This window comes from Pocillopora damicornis, chromosome 2 (assembly GCF_964200805.1).
Source record: "Pocillopora damicornis chromosome 2, jaPocDami1.2, whole genome shotgun sequence".
Taxonomy (NCBI): domain Eukaryota; kingdom Metazoa; phylum Cnidaria; class Anthozoa; order Scleractinia; family Pocilloporidae; genus Pocillopora; species Pocillopora damicornis.
In genome coordinates this window covers 5,365,343-5,392,579 of record NC_142671.1, presented here as the reverse complement: position 1 = coordinate 5,392,579, position 27,237 = coordinate 5,365,343, and the positions used below count along the sequence as shown (strand labels likewise).

The following is a 27,237-nucleotide window of genomic DNA, read 5'->3' as shown; positions in this document are numbered from 1 at the left end:
GCACCTCAATGTGATTGAGTGCGGTTTAATTTTGATGTTTGCTTAATAAAAACGCGTGAAGTACTGTAAATTGTTTTAATAGACGTGCGAGTTTAAATATTTGTATGTTATCTCTTACTGTAGATAGAGCACAGTGGCAGCGATAAAAAAAATACCTCACTAAAACTATTGGATAAACACGCGGGAAGCTTCCCAAACACACTTTTTTTTAAAAGCCCTAATTGTTCTTTCCGAGGCATTAAGATGAGGGCTCCATTATCAAAAGGGTTGATAATGTTATTTCAATATCTTGAGAAAAGGTTTTGGTTATGCAACCAGGCTAGTTGTTAAATTTTCCGACTTGTGTTTTGCAAAGGTACGAGTCATGTGTAAAAAAAGTTTCTTGGAAGTATCTTGCCCAATACTAAAGCAATGGGAAACAGAAACGAAGGCAAGCTACAAATATCTCACTTCCCTTTATATGTAGACGTCAGATGTCACAGTTAAGAGCTTTCAGCTATCGAACAATTACTGTTGTTTGGCATTCGGTGCGTTAAAATGAAGAAAACTTCATAAACAAATTGTTTTTTCTGAGCGTAAGTAAAACGATGAACTTTACAAATGAGACTGAAGCAGGTTGAGATATATGGCATGGAAAAAAGACACATCCTTACATTGCACTGGCATGAAAAAAAATGTCGAGAGACTTCTACATTTTGGGTGTGAATGGTCGATTGCGCAGAACTTCATAGCTACAGTTACTCATAATCAAACAAATACAAATGTCACGCCTTGTACGTACAAAAGTTACATTTAAAGTTCCTAACAAAGGTTACGAGCCCTTTCAGTAGTGTTACTAGGTTTCACGGCTAAAAGAAATATCAAATCTGTTCCAAAAAGCATTTCTCTTGATCTTCAGCTCAATACATGCATGGATGATGCATTAATCAGCTGGCTTCTGTATTCATGAGGAGGGTAATATTGTCTCCTTTCAACAATATCCTTCCTAAGAAGAGCACAAGACAAAAAAAAGACAGCAAATTTAACTTATTTCCCTATTTCACCAGATGGAAAATAGTCATTCAGATTTTTTGGGGGGTCATTGAAATTTAAGGTGATTCCTCAGAAAAAAGGGTTTGTTTTATTCTCCTTAAATGTTCCCTACCAATGTCTATTTTGAAAAATACAATAAAAAAGATAGGTCATTGTGCTTGTTAAAGAGATATGTTGGGCCAAATTCACCTTATTTATGCCTGTACAGACACTAATCATGTGCATCATTTCAAGGGTTCATGGCACATTTTGCAGTAGCTAGAAGCAAAGGTTTTTCCATAAGTGATACTTACCAAAAACTTCAAGGTAGTATCCAGAAAATGTGGAACAATTTGATACATAATTTCTAGAAAATGCACACGATTCTAGACAATGACTCAAAACGTTCCTTGAGTCATTGCTTTCAAGGTCATAATTTGCATCCTTAAGTAATGGGCTTCATGCACACCTTTTAGTGTAAATCTTTTTCTCCTTTCGATTAATCTTTTTTTATTTCTTCAATTTAAAGGGGGTAATCTGTACACTAAAATTACACCAAACAAAACAGGTCAGTGTGCTCATTTTAGAGCTAAGGACTATCTAACCACTTTAACTGGTCAATCAGTTGAAAAACAATAAAGTGATCTCAAACTACGTGCAAGCTTATATGGCTGATTACATAATTTTTATGCCCAGTGTAGGATGCATAGAGCAATACTGAGGAATCACCTTAAAGGAGGTGGGGTGGAATGTAAAGGGCAATAGGTTCCATGGGCTGGTGCATAAATAAGCAGAACTTCACTTCCGTGTAAGAGTTGAATATAACTGGGAATACCACCAAGACTTTGATTTGATTTTAACAACCTCAAAACCACAAACTAATAACTCTTATTATTTGAGATTTGAAGTTTCCCAACATCTGATTGAATTACTTTTTGAAACGCAACAACATTCCATACCTTTTACATTTGTGGCATTTTACAGTAACTCAATTCTACACATATTTTAGAAATAAAGTCCATACCAAGAGGTCTCCTTTTCTTGGTTTTGAGATGTACTTCTTCTGCATCATCCAAAACAAGATTCATATACTCATCAAAACCCTGTAAAAAATATATCAAAAAATTATTACTCCTTTTCTTTTTGTGATTCCTCTGGACTTACAAAGATAAAATACTGATTGGTTTCTTTTAATTGCAGTTCATGAAGATGGTTACGAGTTTCTTGCATAAAGAAACTATTCTCAGTATAATGAGTAAAACAAAAGTAACCAAACAAAGAAATTGGCAAAAAAAGAAACCAGATTTCCAAGAGATTCTTGCTTCTACAATGTTGCAGATAAGAAAATAAGAAAATTGGTTTGGTCCATTACAAAACATAAGATACAGCAACTGGGAAAATAAACCATTTATCATACACTGATTTGTGAAATAATAAGAGCATCATGCAAAAAATTTTATCTTATCCATAGAATATCAAATTATAGAAATTTGTTAACTAGAAACTTACAATAATATGGCCCTCAATCCTCATGTTCACTTGCTCATACAGCCAAATCTGAATTCTTGATCTCTGATGAATAACAGGAAACATAAAAAAGACATAAAATAAAATAAAAACATAAAAATAAAAATATCATGACTCAATTAATTATCAATACCCCAAACCATGAATTTTTCAGCATTTTAAGGACTACTATTTAAAAAATTGCTTTTTAAGTACAGTGCAATTCATAAATGACACACAAAAACACACACACAAAAATAATACTTACATTTTGCAAATACCTAAATATCAAGTTCTGTTGGGTAAAAAGTTAAGGAAAATACCAAGAAATTCATATTCAAAATTTGAGAAAGCCTATTAAATGTATTTTGCCAGAATATTAGCAATGTACATATCAATCAACATTCTTACAGAGTGTATGGGGAAAACACAGCAAAGAGGTAACAATATCATCTCCTATTAGCACAAATTAGTAAATTATCCCGACAATACTGATCATTCACATTAACCACCATTTTGGGAATGTGATGCCAGGACTGAATAATTCACCGAAAAAACTACACACATTTTATTTTGTTCCCTGTTTTCCTGATTTCAAAGGGTAAGGTCAAGGGTCTTTAAAATAAGCAAAGGACTTATCCCTGTTTCCAAGGCACTATCTACCCAGGATTACTATTCCACCCTGGATGGGATTCTAATCCATTAACGGTTAACCCCCAGCACTTCACCCAGTTTCTCTGATGATTTGCAGGTACCCTAGAGGACAAGTTATTCAACCAACTAAGCAAATCATAAGTGAACTTCATGTAGATGCTGTAGTAGGAGCCCTGTAGGTAAAATTTTCCCACAGCCCCATACTACATTATGCATTCAGTTCTCAGAAAGAGAAAACAGTGACAAAAACAACACATTGCCACTCGGAAAACAGATTTGTTTTACAATGGTATGGGGCTGTGCGGAAATTTTACCGCCTTGTATTACATGTGAGTGATACTGTAGGAATATAGAGGCACTGCAAGAGTGACCTGTCTAATTCAAGAACAGGGCTCGATGATCAGCAACTACAGAATATAGGGTCACTGAGTTCTACCTGACGAGGGGCTAACGTCCTAAACATTAGCTTTTAAACTCTTTAAGGTGGCCAATTTAAATTAAAGACTCAGGTGATGAAACCAAATTGTCTTGGTATACTCCCCTACCGACGCTGTAGAGCAGTTTCTTTTGAATCTTACCCCCTTTATCCAATCGAAGACACCTCACATTGCGTATCATGTGCCTTCGAAGCTGTAATAGTTACAGTTACGTCATAAAATAATCACCCTGCTTCACGCATACAACTATAAATCGCAAAGGATCGAAACTTCTCAGATCTTGGCATGACCGTTCGAGACAAATAAAGCTACTTAATGTCAAATGGGAGCACGTGCTACGATCTTTCGCTAGTTCATCACTTCACATAATCAATATGTGAGTTTTTTCGTTACAATTAAGAGGATACAATAGGTTGTACCATGACTTTCTGCACTTTCTGTCCTTTGTACGCCATTTTGGGTCGTTTCGGTGAGGAAAACTTCAAACAGACGGCAGTGAAGACGCGCAAGATGGCGGACTAGTTCACTGCAAAGAGTTCTGGGAGATCGTTGAGAAACGTCTCACTCGTAACCAGGGTTGCTCGATATTGTTCTTTCAAGATGGCGATCAGTGCTGGGTGACCGAAGCCTCGAATCCTGACCACATTTTTCTTTGATGTTTTTTATGTGTTTGAACTATTACGAATCTTCTTCATTTCTAATAAATTAATGATGAATAAAGCAACAGGGAAAGTGCAGTACTGCGTGGATTTGGTGGCGAAACTGGACGAGTTTAGACAACAGAAAGTGCTTTGCGATATCACTCTCGTCACGGCTGAGAGAGCCTTTCCTGCTCACCGAAACGTCCTTGCTGCTGGCTGTCCTTACTTTTGTAAACTGTTTACAAGTGACATGAAGGAGAAGTGGACTGATTGCGTAGATTTATCGCAGATGGAAGTCACAGCGAACGCACTGGGTCCGTTACTTACTTACTTTTACACTGGTACCATTGAAGTCACACAATCCAATGCTGAAGAACTTTTCATTTCAGCTGATTATTTCTTTATCCCAGAGGTGAAGTTGGCAACATCAGCATGGTTAGTTGCTAATATCAATGTGTCCAATTGTTTATATTACTGTGACTTAGCTGAACGTTATAACTGCGCAAAACTCTCTAAAGCGTGCCGTGTATTCATTGACAAACATTTTCATGAAGTCGCACAATCCCAGGATTTCCTTCGACTTGGTATCGAAGAGATCACATATATGATTTCTAGTGATGATATTTGTGTTGAAAACGAAGAAGCAGTGTACGAGAGCCTCATGACTTGGATCAGTTACAATCAAGGTGAACGAGAAGTTTATTTTCCTAAATTACTGGCATGCATTCGAATTAGCTCAATGTCACATGAGTACCTTCAGTTACAGGTAATCACAAATTCACTCGTTCAAAGAGATTCTTCTTGCATAAAACTAGTTGAGAGTGCCATGAAAAGGGATCATTCATCTGGTTGTTTGTCACCTCAAAATCCAAGAAAATGTCTGCAGCCAGAAATTGATGTTGTTGTTGCTATTAGTGGTTTGATAAGGAGCAGCAAGACTCAATCAACTTCAGTCCGTTGTTATGTACCAGAAGAAGAAAACTGGTTTGAAATGGAACATTTTCCAAACCAGATTAACTGGCATGGATTTGCTGCATATGAAACAGAGCTGTATACAGTTGGAGGAGAGAGAAATGGCATGGTGTCAAAAGCTCTTGAAAAGTTTGATCTGGAGACAAACAGATGGGAAACTATGTCCTCGATGTTGAAAGAGGTTTTATTTCCAGCAGTTGCATTCCTAGGAAAGTGTCTCTATGTTATTGGTGCTTCGAGGGGCCACAGAGGAACACTACAAATTTACATCCCTTCCATGAACGTCTGGACTCTGGGAACAGACTTAAATGTCCCACGAGAAGTCACTTGTGCTATAGGTAATGGGCAGTTCCTGTATGCTATTGGTGGGATGAGAGCAGGGAATGGTGAATATCTAAACTCAGCAGAGAAGTATGACCCAGAGCAAGACACATGGACAAGTATTGCTCCCATGACCCACCCAAGGGGTGGAACATGTGCTGTGTCATACAAATCATCAATTTTTGTCATGGGTGGGGAGTATAATGTGCGTGTTGCCCTTTCAACTTGTGAAGTTTATTCCACAACATCTGACCAGTGGCAATCTATTGCTTCAATGCATGTCCCAAGGTACTTTGCTGGGGCTACCATGGTAGGAAAGAAAATTTATGTTTTTGGAGGTGTTGGTGGATCCAACGTGGACTTAGAACAAAGAAAAATTGTTGACAGGTATGACATTGAACAGGGTGTGTGGAATTCAGACATTATTATTCCCTGGGAAGCAAAATATTTGCAATGCTGCTCCCTTCGTGTTAAAAGAGACTTTTTGCAAGGTTTGCAGATGGTTGCTAGTTGAAATGACAAGAACTGATTAAAAAAAAAACTGAGGTCCCAAGATACCTTTAACATCTTGGAAAGTATGGCTCCCCGTAATGCAAAGTGTAGACTCCCCACTAAAAGTTGCCTTGAGTCTTGAAATGTCTTTGTTGCACTTAACTGATTGACTAAAAAGGCCATTTACATCCAGCTTAAAAGTTGCCTTGCAGAATTTTTTTTTCTCATTAATCATGATCCACAATCTTTGATTTCTAGAGCACTTTCTGATTGAGTGTTCAATTATGCAGACTAAGTGCATCTGGAGTTTGCAATGAGACCTAATAGTAAGAGCAGTTTTTAATTGAGCATGAAAAATAATCTGACCTTTCATTGCTTCTTTAGACTGTTTATGTCCAGAAAACCTATGCCATCTTCTAACTAAGATACTCATTGAACCAGACCAACTTCTTGTCACATGCCAAAAAATAAATTTGAATACTGACAATACACTAAGGAAAGGACCTTGATATTAATGAGTCTACAGAGATGAAATGTGCTGATAGTATCACCTCTTTAAGAGATTTTAAAATATTCATGCCTCTATTATCATTTTTATTATTAATGTTATTATTATATACTCAACAAAATATCGCGTTTCTGATTGGTCAATGATGAATGCATAAATAGGTTATAGAGTGCAATAGAGGTTATAGAGTGCAATACGGAGAAGTTGCCATGGAAACACCGGGGAAGCGCCAAATTTGAACACCAAATTATAAACAAAAATGGCTGACAGCCGGTTTGCTTTGTCAAACCAAAACATCGTTGAGCAACTTAAAGAAAATGTGAAAAACAAAAACACGTTGAAAGCTACACAGACCTGGTTAAATGTCTGGCAAACATGGGCGACTCGACGAAAAGTAAACCCAAAAATGGAAGAATACGAGCACGAACAACTCGATAAAATGTTGGAGTAATTTTGTCGAGAATTTAATAAATAAAAAATCGTATGAACCTGCTTGTGCATTTCGTGATTTATGGTCACTCGTGATGTTTTGAAAGTTCTCAAATTGCACGAGCCGTAGGCGAGTGCAATTTTGAGAACTTTCAAAACATCACTCGTGCCCATAAATCACGAAATGCACTCGCGTTCATACGATTTCCTATACTTATTAAGAGTATAATTGATAGTATTATTATTACAATCTTCATTATTATTTTACTGCTCCCATTATTGTATTTGTTTAGTTTAACACAACCAGTGCATTATCAGCTTAAGACTGGTGTATGTTTCTTGAGAATATACCTTTGGATTTATTTGTTAGTTTAATTTGTCACAATGAAATTACCTATAATACTGTTCCAGGTCTTATAATATATTGCTTGTAAATTTATGAAAGCTTTATCTTCAGAAATGCCAACATCTTAGAATAGGGAAAAAATATATATTGGTTTGAGAAATGTTATACCTAGCAAGAAAAAAAGGAAAAATTATCTACTTCTGCTACTTAAAGTTTAAGATTTTTTCAAATCAAAGAACTCCTCGGTAACTCCTGATTTCTTATTTATAATGGTCCCTTTTAAGTGCATATCCTCTACCTCTTTGACCTCCAAGAGTGACCAGCATCTTATTTCTCCTTACAATATCACCCCTGAATCAAACATTAGGGTCACAAGAATATAGGAAATGATCACAAGTTGAAGAAGCTCTTGATTTGTCAGCACATTCACCTTGTTAGCACCTTAGAAAAAGTATAGAGAACAGTATGGAGAATATGCTTAATGATACTTGAGGGTAAAGGGTGTTTCCTCATGTTACTCTGCCATCCAGTTTACTACACTTGGAATGGATATATTTTAATCTGCGTGCACAAATACCACTGGATAATTATTCCTAATGACTTAGTTAATGAATTTCACAATACCAGTTCATTAGTGGTAATTTCTTCGTGCAGATCCCACATTTCAGCATTAATTGTAACAAAGGGTTAACATTAGTTTAAAAAAATCTGATTTTGTTAATATCACTTGAAAGAATTTCCTGTTGCTGGCCAATTTATTTCCTCTGAATCATAGCCCAACTGCTAAGTACTGCATCCAAATTGTGGGAAGAATTAAGTAACAAGTTCATAAGTTATGGGACTTTAAGGGTGAAAGAAAGTACCACTGGGTAACTGTTAGGGGTTAGTCAGTTTGATTTACTTTTATGGAACAAAGGTAGTCTAATTGGACCTCATTGTTTTGCCTCAGATGAGTTAAACTGGAAAAAACAAATTTGTAGAGTATGGACACTGTAACGAAAGAGGAACTCTGTGTCATGTGTCTGGTTTGTTTTAGCTCTTCAACTAGCAACAATGACAACTTTATTTGTACCTTACATTAATTTACATGATACAAAAAAAATATATTTGTATTTATTATATGAGAAATGGAGAGGGTACAGGCTGCTCATAATAACCAGTGAGAGCTAAAAAGATAAGGCAGCCTTACTTAGGTTTTTAATAAATGATTATTTTGAAGGGTCAGGTACCACACTACACAAAATGCAAAAAGAAAAAAAAGGTGTCTAGACAGCTACCTGAACGGTATCTAGTAACACCTTCCAAGCGGGCTTAACTGTGTTTTGTGGCACGACTCGGAAGGAATACAGGATAAAGGAGTTACTTATTCTTAAGAGACAAGATGACTTTTAACAGGATAAAGTAATTAACGATTTTAGTGGCAAAAATGTTAATCAGTTAACCTGTCAAACCCAACTGAAAATATGCAGATACTACTTCAGTTTCAGCGTTCCAACTCGAACATTGACTTCAATTTATTTCCTGTTCCCGTAAGAAATACAGGCAAAATTCGTTTATCTCTAATAAACATGACGAATCGTATGACTTATTTGCTTGTCTCACGGAATTCCAACAATACTGCGAGGTACCTCATTTTACATCCAACAACATTGCTACTCCGTGGTTTTCTGATAATACTTGTACCTTAGAAACGAGTTTGTCCCAAGGTACCAAGCAGGGGCCACAAGGCACGAAAAAAAACGATAAATCCCACATATAACGGATTTAAAATGTCACAAGGTAAATCAGAGCCGGTTTTGGAGAAGGTCACCCAAATTCGTTTTGCAGCCAATAGAAAGCGGCCTCAAGCTATTTCGTATTTTGAAGGAGTTGTGAAAGGATTTTTCGCGGAGAAGGTATAGCATAAATGACATGAGCAGGATTTGGAGCTGATTTCATTAGAAGAATCAGAAAATGTTCTGTGAATCAATTTTTTTGATGAGGGTGGTTCTCCTGATTACTGTCATGGTGAGTTCATCATACGTGCTCTTGACATGTATATAACTAGGGTTCTCTACACATTTGAAAATGACTGAAACTTACACTTTCAATGCATACCAGCGGATCTTACCCAAGTCTGTAGTGGTTATTTTCCGCATAATATTGACCAATTTTGTATGCGAATGTCTCATGCTTTTCACGGAGCGATATAAAGAGCTTCGATGCCTATAGTCATGAGTTGTGTTGCACATGAGTCTTACGGCTTCCTTTCAGCGCTGCCTTGTATTTACTGCTGAATGTTCGTTATTGAAGTATGAAATATCAGCAATCCTTCACAATATTTTACCGCTTCAAAGCACTCTTTTCCTCGTTGATAAATCTTAAAAGGCAACTCAGTTCTTTACCTCAGTTCTTTACCTTCTTCTTTACCTTACAGTTCCTTACCTTACAGTTCTTTTCTTTAAGGAAGGAATTAGTTGTACTGAGCCCGGCAAAGAAAAGTAGGAAGGAATAATTTTTAATCTTTGAGTTAAAGCAGTACAACCATACATCTGTATAACTTAAATTCTTGTTGAAGGGGATAAGTTTCTAAAGAAACTTGTGGTGCTGGGTCGGTGGAAGGTATTGCAAAATACAACTTGGTTTTATTAACTGAGTTGATAATGCAAATTGGCCACCGCTAGGAGTTTCTAACGCTGAAGTTTCGAGCCGTACGTCACTTCTCTCTCCAAACTATCTCAATTCTCCTTGGTTGAGTCGCAACTTATCAACTCATTAAATATATAGCTTTTAAGGAAATTTTACAGGCTGATTTCGCGAAGACTCCATTTGAAAGGCGAATGTGATTTATATGCCTATTTGATACAGAAAATATCAAAATACCCTCCTTCCTCACTGTATGAAGGATGAATCAGTACTAAAACAGAACGATTCTTTCATCACTTGATATTTATCTGCAGGAACCTTTCTAGGTTTTCTTTTACTACAACTACATGAAAAGGAAAAAATGGATAGATTTTTTAACTGGAAAAGATCTTCAATTGAATAATTCACTTTACTTGCTACGTAAAGTAATAAGGGGAAAAAAGAAGTTAGCTGCTGTTTATGAAGAGAACTTAGAAAGTCACAGAGTAAAGATGATGAATTGAAAATTTTTTGTACCTCAACTTTAACTTAAACGTGTATTACCAGGTATCAAAGTTACTCAGTAACGACCGTAACAGATATTGAAAGAATGAAAGACTTCATGCGACCAGAGACATTTCCCAAATGGAAGATCCCTGAGCTATCTTTTGTATTTTACGAGAGGTCTGTAGCTTTCCTCACGAATAACCTTTAAATTTTCGAAATAAATCTCGCTTAATACCACCAATATCAATTTATATCAATATGTGATGATTCTCGTGGGACAAACTTGAGAAGGCTTGTTTTCTCTTCATGGATAACTCTCTGTCCCATGCCACAGGTTGATCTAAATCCTTATTTGATATTTTCAGCCTTTATAAACCAAATGTTACCTGTGTTACTGCCTTCATTAATCCCCCCAGTTTCACTGTGGAAAGAAATCATATCAAAGTCATTTAATAGATGAATAAGTTAACAACTTCGAGCTTTGCCGGTAAGAATGGTTTAAGGACTCTTAAGTTAGCATGGCGCTTTTCTTTTCTCGACTTAACTACCCTGAATTATGAGTTCCTTAACCAGTGAAAAGCAAAACATGCAGGAATCACACACGAATCACAGACGAAATCACCCACAAGAGGACGAGTTCATTAAAAAATCAACCAACGATGAGTTACTCATTGATGAGCGGAAACAATGTAAAATGTTCGATACTATAATGAAATTTTCACCATTAACACTTTAATTTTAATTTAATAGTACAAGCAAATGTTGGCAAATGCTGTATTTACTTAATCCCCGGCGGTTCCATGATGAAGTTGTTGTTACGCAATAAATTAACTGGGCGAACAATGCCTCTATTATTCCAATCTGTTACAGTATACCTGAAAAAGATATTTCCAGCCGATGAAAGCTTTAATTTGAGGCTGCATGAATAATCTGATTTTTTAAGAGAGATTTTCACTATTGGATTTGGGAAATTAAAGAAGATAAAAAAATTCCTTACCAATTTAGGTAATGTAGGCTTCCACTTTACTTAATTAGGAGTTTACCATTCCACTTGTTATACATTTTTTTCATCTTTGGTCAAAATTTTCAATGAAAGTAAAGTAATGCCGAAAAAAAAAACACCCTTCATCCTTTTAATTGTCGTTCACCAGAATGGAAAAGCGCTAATTCTCTCTTTGCATCGGTGACAAATAACATGTTACTCTATGGGCCTTCTCACGTAAACTGGATTATCATCCAGGTATTTTGAAACTTTTCCAAACGGACTTGATAAACAAAATTTTCTGCAGGTAGAACAAAGGTTGGGTTAAAAAGCCGTACGCGCCAATACATATCAGGCCACCTAGCCACCTATTTTTAAACATGTTTTAGCCAATCGTGAAACGAAAAGCATACCTCATCGATCTGCAGACACACCTTGTTAAATTTATATTTCTTGAGCTAAAGTGCACCCTTTTTAAAACACTGTAACAGAGAGTGGACTTCATTTTACTGCAAGGATTCTATAGAACTCTAGATGTCCGTGTCCAGGCGAGCAGTGCTTTTGAGACTTGTAGCTCTACTTGCTTCAGCGGTGAGTCATCATAAATTCAATTTTTTTTTGTGGGAGTAAGCGTCTTGTGCATGATCAAGTCATTTGACATTATGCAGAAAATTTGTACAACAGGGTACATGCTGCTGGTAGATGGAGATTCTAGATACAAGCTATCACATCAAAATTTTTTTTTTAGCTAACCATCCGATGCTGATAGAATTTTATCTCTTTCTTCATCTGAACAAATGGCGCGAGTTAACTCGTCTCTTAAGATTTTGGAAAGATTGAGCTGTAAAATCCTCAAGGGTGAGGTTGATCTTATTGGAAAGGGATTACAAAATGTTTTAAGAGACCAACGTGGTGGGGAACGTGCATTTCCTTGTTTACCTGGTCATGAGAACTTGTTTTATGTTTCTTAATTCTAAATGAAAACTGAAAACGAATAGCAGTTTTCCAAAGAAAACAACGATAAATTCAAGTAAAAACGCTAGCGTAGAAGGAACCTCTAGGGGGTATTTTTGTCATAATCGGATGTTGGCTCTTCTTTGCCATTACTGGTTATGCCGTAACAGAAAAAAACTTTTGCTTTCATCTTTTACAAACATCAAAGGAACTTCGCGAAAGCTAGGCTATGAAATTGTTGATACCTCTCCATAATCAGAACGTTGAAATATATGAGGACCGCTTAAGAACGAAGTGAATATTGACGAAAATCGTAAAAGGGTCTGATTTCACGAATTTTTTGTCAGCTTTTTCAATTTTTCGGAGTTACTAATTGGAAAAATTGAATTCATAGTGAGATGACTGTTCGATTCCCCTAATTTTTGACAGAGACCTCATCAAAAGCGGTGATCCTAACATGCAACTCTGTCACATAAGTTTACCCTTTAAAGCTGTGCTTGTACCGATTCTTCCCGAGTGGTTTTCTAAATGAATAGCGGGTCGTCATTCATTATGGAGTATGGCGAGCAATTTTGCAAAGATGTTTTATCTAAACTCTAAACCTTTTCGCAGACAAGCTTGAATTATGACTTAAACTAGGGCAAAGGGACATTTTCGTGATATTGTCGAAGTAAATGCACCTCATGACTAGGGCAGAACAAAATGACTGTCAGCCTAATCACTGCTGATCTATATTTTTTCGCTGTTTAGCTTGTCGCTCTAAGTAGAAATGTTATTGTTAAAAACTCTCAACATTATATGAAAGATACTGAGGATAGTTGAAAGACCAAAGTTATCGTTGTGTATCTACTTAACTTTTTTTTATTTTTTCAACTATATTCCATGCTAAGGTATCTTGAAAATTTAACTTCTTTTCGACTATTAACAATTAAAGATTTCATAACTTCGCTAAGGATTTAAACCACCAAATACAAACATGACATACAAGGAGTAATCAATGGTAGTACATGGGTATGACATTGGTGAGATATCCGCTATAGTCCATAATACTAACCACAATTGATTAAACACTCTATTATGATATCATTGCATGCCTAGACATGTAAAAGTGAATAAAGTGAGTGGCCTTCAAATAAAAAAAAATAGATAACTCGAGAAATAACGAAACCGTAGGCTTGGAAGATTATATAAATTTACAAACCTCAGATGAGAAAGGTCTGTGTCCCTAATCCATTTTAACGATGTATTGACACAAACATGCATTGACAATTCCTAGCAAAGGTAATGAGAGTAACCTGGAGATGTCTGATGTAGTTCGCTTTCGAAAAAACTGCTTATTTTGCAATGAAAATACGCTGATTTAAGTATACGCGAATCTTCTTTCAGCACTTGTCTAAGTATAGTGATTCATGACATCAGTTGTTATATTTGTAGTGTCTTCCTCTTTGACTGTGCGTTGAGTTGGAAAGTCTGAAACATCAGTCGGTCTTGCTGATTTCAGTCAAAACGGATCCAGAAATGTCACGTTCAGATCATAGACGTAAATAAATAGCATCACTTCCTTTCATCGTGACTGAAGATGATCCCTTTGGTCGTGACTTCCGGTAACGCTTGAGCATCCAAAATGTTTGGGCCGTCTCTCTGTAATTAGATTACATGACATAAGTGTTTATTAAAAAGTGTTCCATTTTCCTCCTTAGGTGTTGCATGCATCAGAAAGCAGAGGCGATGGGTCCACAAATGGTAAATGAATAAATGGCAGATTTTCATTTAGTTGTCTTCGCAATTATAAGAATTTTGATCAAACAGTACTTATTTTTTTACGAATTTTCTCTACCTTTTTCGTGCTCTTGTCTGTGTACACTGTTAATAGTAACCGATGAATTAGTGCCAAATGAACTTTAAGTGGACAGGTTAGAATTTTAAAGTCTTACCAGTATAATGTACGTTATATCTGAATGTTTTTCAAGCCTGCAGAGCCATAGAAAGAAATAAAGCGTAAGTTTTTTAAGAAATTGTGGTGTTGCCTCGGTGCGGAAGTATAAAAAAGGATAAGTTAGTTTTATCAACTGGGTTAATTACGTAAATTAGTCACCGTAAAGAGTTTCAAAGCTGATGTTTCGAACGTTAGCGGCCTTCGTCAGAGCGTCAGATGCGATCTTGCATTACTTTAAACATTGAATAGATTGCTCTTATACAAAACATATTTTCGCAAATAACGCTGAACAATGAACATTAAGAGAATCTTTATAATTGCATATTCTCATTTTCTAGCCCGATTGCATACAGCACTCAGAGAGTTGACTAACCCTGGCTGATAAAATGTTACAATTGAAGCTTCACGTTTTATTTCGTTGGTTGATGAACTAAATGTTATCTCGTTCTTCGTTGATGATTTCCCGCTTTGAGATTTTAACTTGTTTTAATTTTTAGCGAGTTCGTGTGCGCAGACTTTCTGCAGAAAGGGAAAGATGTGTGTTGAAAGTAAGATCGGCGAAGTGATCACCGCAGAGTGTACGTGTCCAGTGAACTGCTCAAATGTACATCGCCCTGTTTGCAGCGTTTACCATGTGGAATTTCCAAACATCTGTGAGTTACATAAGTTTGCCTGTGCAAATGAAATGCATATTCAAGTAAAGCATCAAGGGAACTGCAGCGAACAAGGTACACAAAGGTTAAATAGCTTTCTGTCTCTATTTTGATGATTTTTATGTAGTGTGAAGTTTTTGTTATAGCCTTGCTTTAAATTATCTCATTTCATATGGCATCCCCCAGCCTGAAAAGATCTTAATATTCTCAGTGTGATATAAATACATCTAAGGAAAAACTGGTGAAGTTTGGAGCTAAGCTACCAATATTGAGCCCCATCATGTGGGGGACGGGATTCCAGTGTATCGGCTATTTTTCAGTTCTCTGGTCTCACTTCTATAATAAAGTATCTCGCCTAAGACACCTATATTAGTTAGCTAGCTCAACGGGCAGAGCACCACACTGTCAACCGGAGTAGAGAGATCGAGCCATGAACTGTGTCAACACACGGGGTCTTGAAACAGCTGAGAAAGCCGGATATGCTGCCGTTTAGAGTGTGATTTTGAACAAGTATTGTAGTTATCTTGGTTAATCATGAACCATAAACCTCACTCCCAATCTTTTGTATCCGTAAGGTGGTTAAAGGTAATAGATCCACGATTACCGTCACAAACATAGGACAAGGTTAGCTTTGTATCATTCAGTAAATCAACAGCACACTTTTAAAGAAGAAATCATGTGAATGGGTTTGTTCGTTCATGACTCCCAGGTACAGTATATTCATATTAAATAACGTAAGTGCCAATTATTGATCTTCCAGAGGCTTCATCAGCTTGCCGCAAATCACAAATAATAAATTTTCAAGACAAGTGGTTGCAAAGAATTTTCCCAGTATACCAGGAAAGCAGGGTATTTTCTGTGGTTGAAAGACTCCTACTTGCAAAGGTAAGGATAAACGAGGCTTGTGCCAATCCTGCAACTGATAAATTGACAGTGCGTCACACGCTGGCGGGTTAAACATTTTTTTTCACAGTACAAAATAACCAAATGTACAATATCGCAAGTCATTTGTACTCTATTCGTGCGTTTTTTGCTCTCCACTTTATGCAGTTGGATAATAAGACTGAGTACTGTTTACCCTTCGAAAATGAATGAAATATAAACAAAAGCGCTCTTCATCACTTGTGTTGTCTATTAGGGCAAATTTCATATGTGTTCGCCTCGTCATTGAGTCTTTTGAGCTTTTCTGTTTACTCTTGTCTTCTCGGAAGGCATAAAAGTGTGTAAACGCCACAGGTTTGTGCCTCCTCTTGTTTCAATTTCGTTTTCAATTAAATTGCCTTAACTACATGTTCTCTTACAGTTTAAAAACTGTATCCTTCAGTGGTATTCTAGCAATTCACCCGAAGATCTAAGTACATTATTTCTCCTTAACAGATTTTGGCCTTTGTTTACTATATGTAGGTTGTAGATCAAAACGTTTGTTATTTTTTTATTTTAAATATTCAAGGTTTATAAAGATGCTAAGGCGTTGCCATTGATAAATCAGATAAATGCTTCACTCTTGACAGATAAGGTTAATGTAAATGCAAAGTAAAACACAGGTATTTTTTTTTTCAGCGTAATTTTGACCGGTACTGGGACAAAGATAAAAACGGTTTGCTCACCGAGGACGAAATATCAAGAATTTTCCACGAGAGGACATTTTTAAACTCTGCATGCATTGTAGGGCTCATTAGATCATGTGATACTGACAGGACCCCAGGAATAAACAGACAAGAATGGTACACTTGCTTCAAAACCGAAGGTATCAGACATATTCCTTTCAATTCTCTCTCTTGACGTTGTTCTCCTAAACAACTTTATGCTGTTGAGTATGCTGCAGCTATCATTAACAATGAGATGCCCCAAAAAACATTATAATAAAGTTCAGATATAACGAGCGCTGTCATTGGTCGAAAGAGCGTGCTCTATGAGAGTTTATAATAAAGTTCAGATATAACGCGCGCTGTCATTGGTTGAAAGAGCGTGCTCTATGAGAGTATAGAGCATAGAGCTGAGCTAAAGCTGTCACGCCATCGGCCAAATTGTACTATGTTCGACCTTTTCCGAGCTTCTTTTCAGCTTTTTTCCGATAATTGAAAGTGAAATTTGGGAACAAGCGAGCCGGTCCGAGTTTTAAAGATTAAACAACGCTCAGTTAGATTGCAAGCTTACGTACGGAAATTAAAATAAAACACAGCTAACACTCATATAGTATATAAAGTTCAGTGTTCAAAAACTAAACAGAACAAAACAGAAATGATGAAAAATATAACCAAACTGAAAACTGTTGTTCGCGTTAGAAATAAAGTTTGTTTTGAAAATTGAAAGTAATGCTCGGGAAATTTAAAATTTTCTCTCCCCACTCAAGAAGTGGGGAGAGACACTCGACTACGTCTCGTGTTTCTCCCTACACTTCTTTCGTGCTCTAGCCGCTTCCTGCGTGCTTAATGACAGAACAGAGTACAGTCAAGGCTTCTCTATTTGTTAAGTATTTTCCACAAATGCAGATTCCACGTTGCCATGCACCTGTTCAAGTTATGCGTCACAGATCACGTCAAAATGTGTCAAGAACACAAAAGTGACACACGGGGCGCAGCACAGTGTTTCACTGATGTGGCGAAGTCATGCCGCGCATTTATCCCCCTATAGATCATAAGTAAAACTAACAAGGAGCGTATGTAATCAAGCTTATCATTACCATGAAATTATAACACTGCCCCTATTTTGAGGTTCCAAAGAATAGTATCTCAGCCATTCGCGTCTTTAAAAGTGCGTATTCGACTATGAACTAGATTATTCCGTACACTAGAGGAAATTGATCCATTTTCCTTAAACAGTTTTTACGAATCCAGTAAGATATATCGTGAATGATCCTGAAAGTTCATTAAATTGAGTGTTGCTGTCTACAACTCTGTTTTTGCGATATTGAACTTTTACCAGGAGGAGAGTGGCGTTGGTCTCCCTGGACTGACTGCTCAGTCACATGTGGAGGTGGTCGGCAAAGACGAACAGGCACTTGTATTTTACCCAGTACAGGACAGAGACTACGACGAAAGCTTTGTGTTGGGAAACATCATCAAATGAAATATTGTTCCAACGGAATGTGTCCAGGCCAGTGGCGTTGGTCAACCTGGACTGACTGCTCAGTTACATGTGGAGGTGGTCGGCAAAGACGAACAGGCACTTGTATTTTACCTAGCACAGGACAGAAACTACAACGAGAGCGGTGTGTTGGGAATGATTATCAAATAAGAAATTGTTCCAATGAAGTGTGTCCAGGCCAGTGGCGTTGGTCTCCCTGGACTGACTGCTCAGTCACATGTGGAGGTGGTCGGCAAAGACGAACAGGAACCTGTATTTTACCCAGTACAGGACAGAAACTACAACGAGAGCGGTGTGTTGGGAATGATTATCAAATAAGAAATTGTTCCAATGGAGTGTGTCCAGGCCAGTGGCGTTGGTCTCCTTGGACTGACTGCTCAGTCACATGTGGAGGTGGTCGGCAAAGACGAACAGGAACTTGTATTTTACCCAGTACAGGAAAGAAACTACAACGAGAGCGGTGTGTTGGGAACCATCATCAAACAAGAAAGTGTGTTAATGGAGAATGTCCAGGTACAGAAATTTTACTGATAAAGAAGATTATAATTAGTAAAACCAGAGAAAATATGCTCGAAACAATCAGTGGTTACAAGTTTTTTTCTAGATAGACTCGAAAAAACTAGTGGTAACAAGTTCTTCGTCTTGTAAATTTAGTGTTTTGTTTACACGAAGTCTTTTAACTGTTTTTGTTTCTCTAATTTTTTTTACTGACCAACGTCACCTTCACAGACTGGATGGTGTCCATTGATACTGGTGAGTAGCATTTATCATTTTTTATTCATTTTATTAAAACGCCGGAAATGTGACGTGTGACCAAAGTAGCCACGTATCCAGGTAAACCTCGTATTATTGACATTCTAACACAATTTGTTGCCAAGAGAACGAGGAATGAGAGTGGGAGACTATTATCATTATGACCAACAAGACCACGAATGGCTTGGAAGAAATTTTCATTGATTTTAGTTTATTTCTGTAAATATTTAACTGAATATCACTCATTTTCCCTCTAACAATGCAGCATAAATCAAACCTTTAAGCATGTAGTCTGTGACACAAGAAGTTGTCTTTTATTCTTAGATGGTAAATGGAGTCGCTGGTCATCATGGACTGATTGCTCGCGTTCTTGTGGAAAGGGTCGACAGAGTCGAACTCGTGTGTGTACTAACAAAGCCACTGGAAAGCTTCTAAAAAACGGCTGGTGTGCCGGGAAACCTCGACAGGAAGACGTATGCGCGGACTGGAAGTGCCCAGGTATGAGATTCCTTGATCAATTTTTTTCAGCCAGCTAAGTCATTCATTTCAAAGACTAGAAGTTCTTGCCTATTTTTTCGTGAATAGGTATAAAATCGGTTGTTAGCTTTACACCAAAACCATTTTAACTCTAGACGTATTTAAAGGTCATCATCCAGTCATCCTTGCATTTTTAATACATTCACTATTAATTAATTTCATACTTTTTGAAATGTTGTTCGCCGGCCCAGTCGCAAGCTTTACAAATAATTGATTCTACAGAATTACCACCGTTTTTCCAATTGCGTTACTTACAGGCCTAGGGGACCACTATGAATAGCTAGTTCCCTTTGATAGAAAATAGTTAAAAATAACTGCGAAAATATTGAATATTGCAGATAAAAGGAAAAGAAAGTGTCCACTAGATAGAGAAGGTACTCTAAAGGGACGAGTATTAACAAAACGTGACGCACCTCTGGCTGGAGCTAATGTATCGCTTGCCGAGTCTCCATATAAGATATTGAGTCGCACTCAAGAAAATGGCTTCTTCGAAGTCAATGCATTCTGCTTCGACAAAGAAAAAGTCATTTTGATTATCAAGCGTGGATACGTCCCCCAGACTTTTCGGATAACGGACTCGAAATCCACCTTTAAATTCAAGATGGAAAACGCAGGTAATTCTTTTGTTATTCAAAGGAGATTCACGTTGCTGAAATATCTATGGTTTTCTTATAGTCATAATGATTGAATATTGACTTGACAGAAATAAAAAGACAATTAAGGAACACCTTAAGCAGTAAATTTGCAACAGAAGATCTAAGCTCTTGGGCAGTTATTTTGATTGATAACTCAGTTATTTTAGTAAAATAGGGCCGTTAAGCCAAGGTTCCACTTCGGCCTTGCAAACAATATCTTTGAAATTTTATTTACTTGCTTGAACGAAACGCTAGATTGAGTGTATATAAATTGCTTCATTTGTGTCAAGAAGGAAATCCAGCGTATTATTTTCTCCTCACGTTGTTAATCTTGACGTACTTTATCAATCAGTTCACCCGACAGTAACAGCTCACCCAGAAGACAGAAGACGTTTTGTTGGACAAGATGTCATATTTTGTTGCCAGGTGGAAGGAAATCCACCTCCAGTCATAGAATGGTAAGCACTGCACTCGCAAAAACGCGGTTTGTGGTTAAGAAATTTGCAAATGGTTTCCACAAGGATGCAACGCCGGGTCACTTCCTAAGAAATTTTCTCTTTTGTCGTTAGCTGTGATTTTAGGTCTTTGGGGACATTAAGAGGTCCCCTATGTGCGCGTCAACAGACATCACACCTGGCCTCTACTTGGAGAATATTTCGCTTTTGAAACATCAAATAGTTTGCATCTTTGATAAATTTTCCTTCTCACAAATTAGAGCTACATGTAGTTGAAATCATAGCTAGAACGAACTGAAATCCGCGCAAAGCCTATGTCGTTAAGTAGGTGACTGATTTAAGACGCGAGTTTCCTTTGGAAATGACAAAACAGTACAGGAGGTTTTACGAAACAGTTAAAAATTGATTTATTCGGTATACACGATTTATTTATTTTTATTGGATTCGTAGGTTTCGAAATGAAAACATCTTAGACTCAGACGAATTTAATAATAAAGAAACGTTACTGTTGCGAAAGGTGGAAAAGAACATGGCTGGAAATTTTAGATGCCGTGCAGTAAATCAATTCGGCGCAGAATTTTCTGAGTCTGCGACATTAACTGTTCTGGGTAAGTATGCTTTACATTTGGATTATTGTTATTACTAATGTTAGCTTTGTCGAGTTCGCTCCAGGCGCTGCTTTTATCTCTCTCTCTTTTTTTTTTGCCCAATAAGGCGTTTCTACAGGATCTAAGCGCCACTTAAGATTTCGACCAACTTAACACTTCCTAAAAACGGTTAATGTTACTAAGTATGTGCAAGTGAAGTTCCCTAAACAAGTTAACTAACACTCTTTAAAACTGAAGTTATCATACTCAGAAAAAAATAAAGTTTTGACCGACTCAGTTTTGACACTTGCTTAATGGGAATTTTGTGGAGCCACTTCTTCTTAAGGATTCAACTTGATAACAACTTTCTTGGCATGCACAACTTCAGTAATCTGTCTATTCGCAGTCGTCTATACACCACTTCATGGGTTCATTTGGAACCAACATAATGACCAGCTCCCAGTTGGCTTGTTAGCTCAGTTGGTAGAGCACTGCACCGCTAAGGCACACTTTTTTTGGGGTTCACATCCTGTACAGGCCTGAATTTTTTTCAGGCCTTATTTTTACTACTGCTCAAGTGGTGTCCATTACTACGAAGATCGCTTTCATATTCACAACGATGTGCCGTTTGTTGGAATCTAATTTAAAGGTCATTTCCAATTCAGTCCTTAGGGTCATTTTCTTTGATAGTGTTTCACATTTTAAAGGTCGATTGTTTTTACATTAGACCCAGTTTTGAACTCGTGCAACTCTACACCATCTGATCATTACATAAACCTTCCCGATGGATGTACAGATCTCACAGGTAAAAGCAAGGTAAACATCGGAAAGTGCGATAATAGCCCTTGTATACGGGCTGATGTGGCCCCCAAACAGTCCTGTGAGGAAGAAGAGCGCTGTTGCCAGGCTGGAGCTGTGAGTGAAACCACCGTTCGCTGTGGTCAAGGAGAGTTTACAGTAAAGCGCATTGCGAACTGCAGATGTGACATTTGCAAAGAGGGAGATACCATTGTGAAAGGTATTGCGCAAGTTTCAGCATCTTTATAGTCCATCTCACAAAACCATAAACTACGCGTGCCAGAGAGGTCATTTGGAGTTTCTGAAAGTAATCCTTTCTTTTAAAAGGTCCTAACACATATTTTACTGCTTTCAAGACTCAATCTATATAGCGAAAAGAATTATAGTGATCAAGCTGCAACCGAGTTGCCTCAATGTTTTGACATGCATATCACACTGACAACCAAAATGTGTCTCTTCAAAACTAGACACGATGACCTGGAAACACCTGTCGAATTTTCGTGCTCGCGGGCAAAATTACCTGAGTAGAACGTAACTATTCTGTGGTGATGCGAAATTGCTTTTATCAAAAGCAAACCACGGTTAGCTTTCGAAAGTAAGAGTCAAATAAAAGTTACTTTCACTGTACCGTCGAAAAATTGGAGGAGGTGTAGATCACACGACATGGCTCCATCAACTGTGAAAAAAATCCATATTAACGACCATTCTGGCTCAATAATTTGAGAATACTTAACACGGAGCCAGGCACCTTAAGTTATTTTCTTGAACAAGCACGCTGGTACCTATTTCAAATTCCGTCTAAAAGGAGGGGTGTTTACTGGAAGGAGGGCTCTTGATCAGAAGGGCACTTGTTGAGTTAGCACAGCAACAGGACGAAAATTAAAAGAACAGAACGTACATAAAAGAACTTTGCACGAACTTTGAGACAGAAATAATCGGAAGTGACTCGACGGAAAATAAGCAATTATCCTGTACTGATTTCGTTGTAGTTGAAACTTAAAAAATTATAAATAATATGGCAATACAAATAGGTTTTCCTTGTAAATAGAATAAAAAAGGTAACTTTTGAGCTCGGTAAAGAAATAGAGAAATATTTTTTCGTCATCTTTCTCTAGGTTTTGCTTGATTCTCTATTTTAAGAGAGTGAGGGAGAAGAAGGAGGTGCTTATTCGAGAGGAGCGCTTGTTTGACATTTAGGCCTAGTGGGTGGGCTTGTTCGGTGGAGGGCGCTTGTTAAAAGAAATATGGTACACCAGTTTAGCTTTCTGAGTAGTTTTAGTTTGATATATTTTTGAATAGCATATACTAAACAGTAGTTAACATTGAAGGCCCGTTCTAATTGGCAACAAAAACTCCGAAGAGCCTTTGCTACCCAACGAGTAATTGTTGCAAGAATAAAGTTAAAATCATCTTTTTATAATCTCAGGGTTTTAGTATAAGCGAAAACAACTATTCACCTCTGTGTCGGTGGCTAACAGAGGATAACTGCTTCGCCGCGTCACAGCTCGGTATATATCACCACTAGCCACCTTCAATTTAATGAATAGTTGTTAATTATCATGTACTAAATCCAGCACTTTTCCTTCTTCTTAACGCATGCAACACTGGCAATATCTCGAGAAGTGAAACGTGTTACAAAATACTAGTGCAGGTAGCAAATTGACATAACTATCATTTTATTTGAATATTGCAGGAGTTGTGGTAGGGGGACCAGATGAAACACCGGTGGAATATTGCGACATTCTGGTTAACGATACAGTTGTTACCTTCTCCGACTTCGACGGAACTTTTCAACTGACTGTGAAAAAGACTACAAAGCGATTGGTGGCAACGTTTCGAGATTACACGGAGGAGTACGAGGAAACAACAGTTACTTTACCTTTCCAAAAGGGCACAACAACATTCCATAAAATTCATCTTCGCCTAGAAGCGAAACCCATTGAATTTGATCCCGAAGAAGAGAAGGTGGTACCTCTTGTGGGAGATGCAGCGGCAGAAGTTGTTATACCAGCCAATAGCTTAATTGACAAGGATGGAAACCCCCAAAAAGGCAAAGCGAAAGTGAAAGTTCAGTTTAGCGATCCCAGAAGTGAGCAAGACATTCTAGAATCACAAGGTGATTTTACTACTGTCGACGAAGATGGCGAAGAACAGTTACTCAGAACGTACGGCCTTTTCAAAATCAAGGTACAGGACGAAAATAACAACAACCTCGGCCTCACCAAGGATCTTCATATTAACATCGACATAGAACAAATAACTGGAGAGACCTTCAACGAATCTACACCTTTACCACATCTGTGGTGGCTGGACCAGAAAACTGGTCGATGGGTGGACGCTGGCCAACTTGAACGAAACAGCGAAAGTGCCAAGCGCAAAAAGAGAAACTTGCAGTCCAGGGCATTTTCTGGAGTAATAACCCCAGAGAATGTTCAAAATGCTTACAATCTCGATTTAAGCTATGACAGGTGTTTTGCAAAGGTTAGAGCAACCAGACGAGACGGATCAGGAATACCAAATGCGAAAGTCACCAGTATTTTCACGAATCCTCGTGGACAAGCGATTCAAGGGTATTTAATGAGGACAACTTCCTCAAACGGCTACCGATGCATTTCAACCCAGTGCAACAGCGATGGTTACATGGAGGTGGAGGAAGACGGAAAGCCTCTATTGCCTCATGAGCACGAAGTGCGTGCCCTCCCTCCTGAAACAAGAGCTTCCATAGTAGATACCCGAAGAATCAATTTTAATCCTGGTGGGCGACCACTCAACGGCCCCGTGTACCAAAAAGCTCAAGCTAGCTCTTGTTGGAGGGATGGTAGTGGGCAGAGTTACTTCTCATTTCATAGCCAAGGCGACGCACAAGTTTTCAACCAGGGGTACGTCCCGCAGCCGCCTTTCCAAGGACGATTTGGACGTGCATCCAATAGGAGGAGATGCTATTTAAAGATCTTGACATCCGGGACAACGAGTACCTTGGTAACGGCAGAAAGTTATTCTGAAGATGAGGTAACACTGTATGGGACAGCCACTAAACAAACCGAGAGAGTCAACAGCAATTTATATGCAGCTTGCATAGAGCACAGATGTCCTGAACGCGATGCAACATTGATTCGTTTCACAGTGTTGACCGGAGAATGCCGAAGAAGTCGAGTTCAAGATATTTTAGACGAGAATAGAAACAGCGGTCTAGCACCAAATGTGGCAAAGGCTTTGACTCCAACTGACGATGAACTGTCTGGTAATTCTCTCGGGATGTTCACGTGCCGACGGTGCAACTCGGCTGGTCTTATAGGCGACTTCGAAACTGACTGCCTTAAAAAGCGAATAGAAGACGGGAGTAGAATGAAATTTTTCGCAGTAAAGTTTACTTGCAACTAGTAAAACACTAACTCATGGCTCCGTCTAAATCTTTAACTAAAATTCAAATTCAAGGAAAGACTAGAATTCCAGAAATAATTTTTTTTTCCATTTAGTACTACTTCTAGCATCGTGTGCGGTTTTTTTTTGTCTAAATTACTCTCTTTCAGTAGTACGTGACAACTCTCATCAGTCAACTATAGAAATTCTGGTGACTAATGGCAGCGTCAGTCCCTTCAGTTAAGCCAGTGAACCAAACGAAGAGCCCGCCCCTAGAGATTCGCATTGGGACTTCTAAACATAAGAAAGCATTGTTAAAAACTACTTAATGCTAGCTATTAATTCTGACAACATAGGCCTATGCATCAAACCTGCCAAATTCAATTTTTTCAAAATGCTAGAAACGAAGCACATCATTAAAATTCCTCTGGTTTTCCGCGAGCAGGAAAATTCAACACGACCTTATGTAACAAATCAATCAAATTTGCCCAAATCTAAAATGAAGTTTCACATATTTTACACCTCATTTACGTTTTGTAAGAGCGTGAGGTTGTAGGATGTGAAACGAATAACAATACCGTGAGTCGATAAATCTGAAAATAACGGCTTTCTCAGTTTTCCGTGTTGAGTATTGTGGAGGTAAAACATTTACTTTTTTTATTACGCTAAAGTCTGGTTTTACGATACTTTGGATTCAGCCTCTAAGTGTTTCTACACCTAGTAACCATTGTATATTGTGGACTGAAAAAATGTCTTAAGATGTCCACGGAAAATTGTGGCGCGACCTTGACGCAAAAGTATCGTTTTCACATCTTTTTTCCAAAGTGTTCACGAAGAATGAATCTGCAGTTAACAAAGCACACTTTTCAAATCCTCAATTCATATCTTTTTAATTCAGAAATGTCGCAAATAGTGGTGAATTGGAACGGAGAAGCAGATTTGATTAGTACAATAATGAAAAATCTTGTACTACCTTTATAGGATATGGAAGATGGCTTGCGTGTTTAAACGTATCTCGCAACGTCTTATGGTAGGTGAAAAGTGAATGTAACAATGTTCTCTGGGGGCGAGCTAAAACTAAATCTTTTTTCAAAAGTCACGCAGACTTACAACTTCCAAGTCATTGGCAGGCTAAAATATGTGACAGCCTCCAAAATATTCTTACTGCTGCTGAGTAAAACCCCAAATTTAATAAGTATCAGAAATGTGTCTGACATCACGTATTTCTTTTCTTAGTGAGTGATTGGTTTCGATTTATTGTGCACGTTTTTCCTCTTTGTATCAGTGGACTGTCAACTATAAGTTCGGCGGAATCACATAATTGAAATCTTTAAGCAAATTACCATAAAAACTAATTTCTATATCAAATGTGAACGAGTGACTGGTGGCGTAATCTTTCATTACAAAAATGCTGAGTGAACAGCGTACAATTGTAACGCACAAGAGATCCTTTAGAAGACCGTTTTCCTTCTTGATCTTCCTACTATTGTCCCGTATTTTGCAACACCTCATTGAGTAACTTTGCATGATTCCCAGCTTTGCTGGTATTATCCGAACAATATATTCTTTTTCGCATTGACAACCAATGTTCTTTATATCTAACGCAACTAAGTAAACTATAATAAATAATAATTAAAATGGTTCTTTTTTTCATTTCATTAAATGAATGAAGACAACTGGAAGATAAACGCTCATTGAGGAGGAATTTCATGATAAACTACTTCAATGAAGGGATGGAGAAGTTTACGTATTCTTGACATAACAAAGTCTCTCTCTATTACAATGATATCCGTTTTAACGAAGATGGTTACTCCAATAAACATAATTAACATGAAGATGAAGACATAGGTCGTAAATCTGAAGGCGGTTGATAAAAATCTCCAAGATACACTGGGTCTTTTGGATCTGGAAATGAAATAGACAAGTGAAACTTAAAGATTTGCTTTGAAACTCAAAACCTAATTCATGGCTATTTAAAAACAATGGATACCATTCCTGAAGAAGCTAGAATTACGATACAAGAACTGAAAAACTTTGAATGATTCACGACTTTGATAATCCAAACAGAAGCC

General features: G+C 37.6%; 4 protein-coding genes across 5 annotated transcripts in view; 2 read left to right on the top strand and 2 right to left on the bottom strand.

Annotated features, from left to right (window-relative positions):
- Window positions 1-61: 61 nt before the first annotated feature.
- Window positions 62-4,166, bottom strand: LOC113673476 (small nuclear ribonucleoprotein E). The gene is made up of 5 exons (XM_027189895.2): window positions 4,016-4,166; window positions 2,786-2,812; window positions 2,521-2,583; window positions 2,036-2,114; window positions 62-985 (listed from the first exon to the last, which is right to left on the bottom strand). Exons 1-5 carry the CDS (start codon window positions 4,061-4,063, stop codon window positions 927-929), a joined length of 276 nt encoding a protein of 91 aa, XP_027045696.2. The 5' UTR covers window positions 4,064-4,166; the 3' UTR covers window positions 62-926.
- Window positions 4,167-4,191: 25 nt separating this feature from the next.
- Window positions 4,192-6,534, top strand: LOC113673525 (kelch-like protein 21). The gene has a single exon (XM_027189943.2). It carries the CDS (start codon window positions 4,317-4,319, stop codon window positions 6,054-6,056), a length of 1,740 nt encoding a protein of 579 aa, XP_027045744.2. The 5' UTR covers window positions 4,192-4,316; the 3' UTR covers window positions 6,057-6,534.
- A 2,611-nt stretch (window positions 6,535-9,145) lies between these two features.
- Window positions 9,146-26,839, top strand: LOC113673490 (cartilage intermediate layer protein 1). 2 transcript variants are annotated; one of them, XM_089195785.1, is made up of 13 exons: window positions 9,146-9,324; window positions 14,065-14,107; window positions 14,798-15,028; window positions 15,714-15,838; window positions 16,514-16,700; window positions 17,879-18,553; window positions 18,770-18,793; window positions 19,118-19,291; window positions 19,669-19,944; window positions 20,318-20,423; window positions 20,871-21,028; window positions 21,735-22,025; window positions 23,499-26,839. In XM_089195785.1, the coding sequence occupies exons 1-13, from the start codon at window positions 9,271-9,273 to the stop codon at window positions 25,184-25,186; spliced, it is 4,032 nt and encodes a 1,343-aa protein (XP_089051911.1). In that variant the 5' UTR covers window positions 9,146-9,270; the 3' UTR covers window positions 25,187-26,839. The 2 variants fall into 2 exon arrangements, with proteins under 2 accessions (XP_089051911.1, XP_089051910.1); XM_089195784.1 differs by lacking the exon at window positions 9,146-9,324 and adding an exon at window positions 11,691-12,001.
- LOC113673451 (uncharacterized) overlaps window positions 26,039-27,237 on the bottom strand; it is a 23,942-nt gene continuing 22,743 nt past the window's right edge. Inside the window, exon 39 of the mRNA XM_027189868.2 lies at window positions 26,039-27,070. Within this exon, the coding sequence (XP_027045669.2) occupies window positions 26,857-27,070 (214 nt within the window). The 3' untranslated portion in view covers window positions 26,039-26,856. The remainder of the gene's footprint in view (window positions 27,071-27,237) is intronic.

Excerpts from the sequence above, each read along its gene's own strand:
- LOC113673476 (XM_027189895.2), bottom strand. The coding sequence starts at position 4,063 with ATGGCGTACAAAGGACAGAAAGTGCAGAAAGTCATGGTACAACCTATT. Across the intron at positions 2,584-2,785 it reads TATTTAGGTATTTGCAAAAT|AGATCAAGAATTCAGATTTG; the intron begins GTAAGTATTATT and ends GTTATTCATCAG. Across the intron at positions 2,115-2,520 it reads GGATTGAGGGCCATATTATT|GGTTTTGATGAGTATATGAA; the intron begins GTAAGTTTCTAG and ends TATTTTTTACAG.
- LOC113673525 (XM_027189943.2), top strand. The coding sequence starts at position 4,317 with ATGATGAATAAAGCAACAGGGAAAGTGCAGTACTGCGTGGATTTGGTG.
- LOC113673490 (XM_089195784.1), top strand. The coding sequence starts at position 11,945 with ATGTCCGTGTCCAGGCGAGCAGTGCTTTTGAGACTTGTAGCTCTACTT. Across the intron at positions 12,002-14,064 it reads TAGCTCTACTTGCTTCAGCG|GTGTTGCATGCATCAGAAAG; the intron begins GTGAGTCATCAT and ends TTTCCTCCTTAG. Across the intron at positions 15,029-15,713 it reads AGGGAACTGCAGCGAACAAG|AGGCTTCATCAGCTTGCCGC; the intron begins GTACACAAAGGT and ends TTGATCTTCCAG.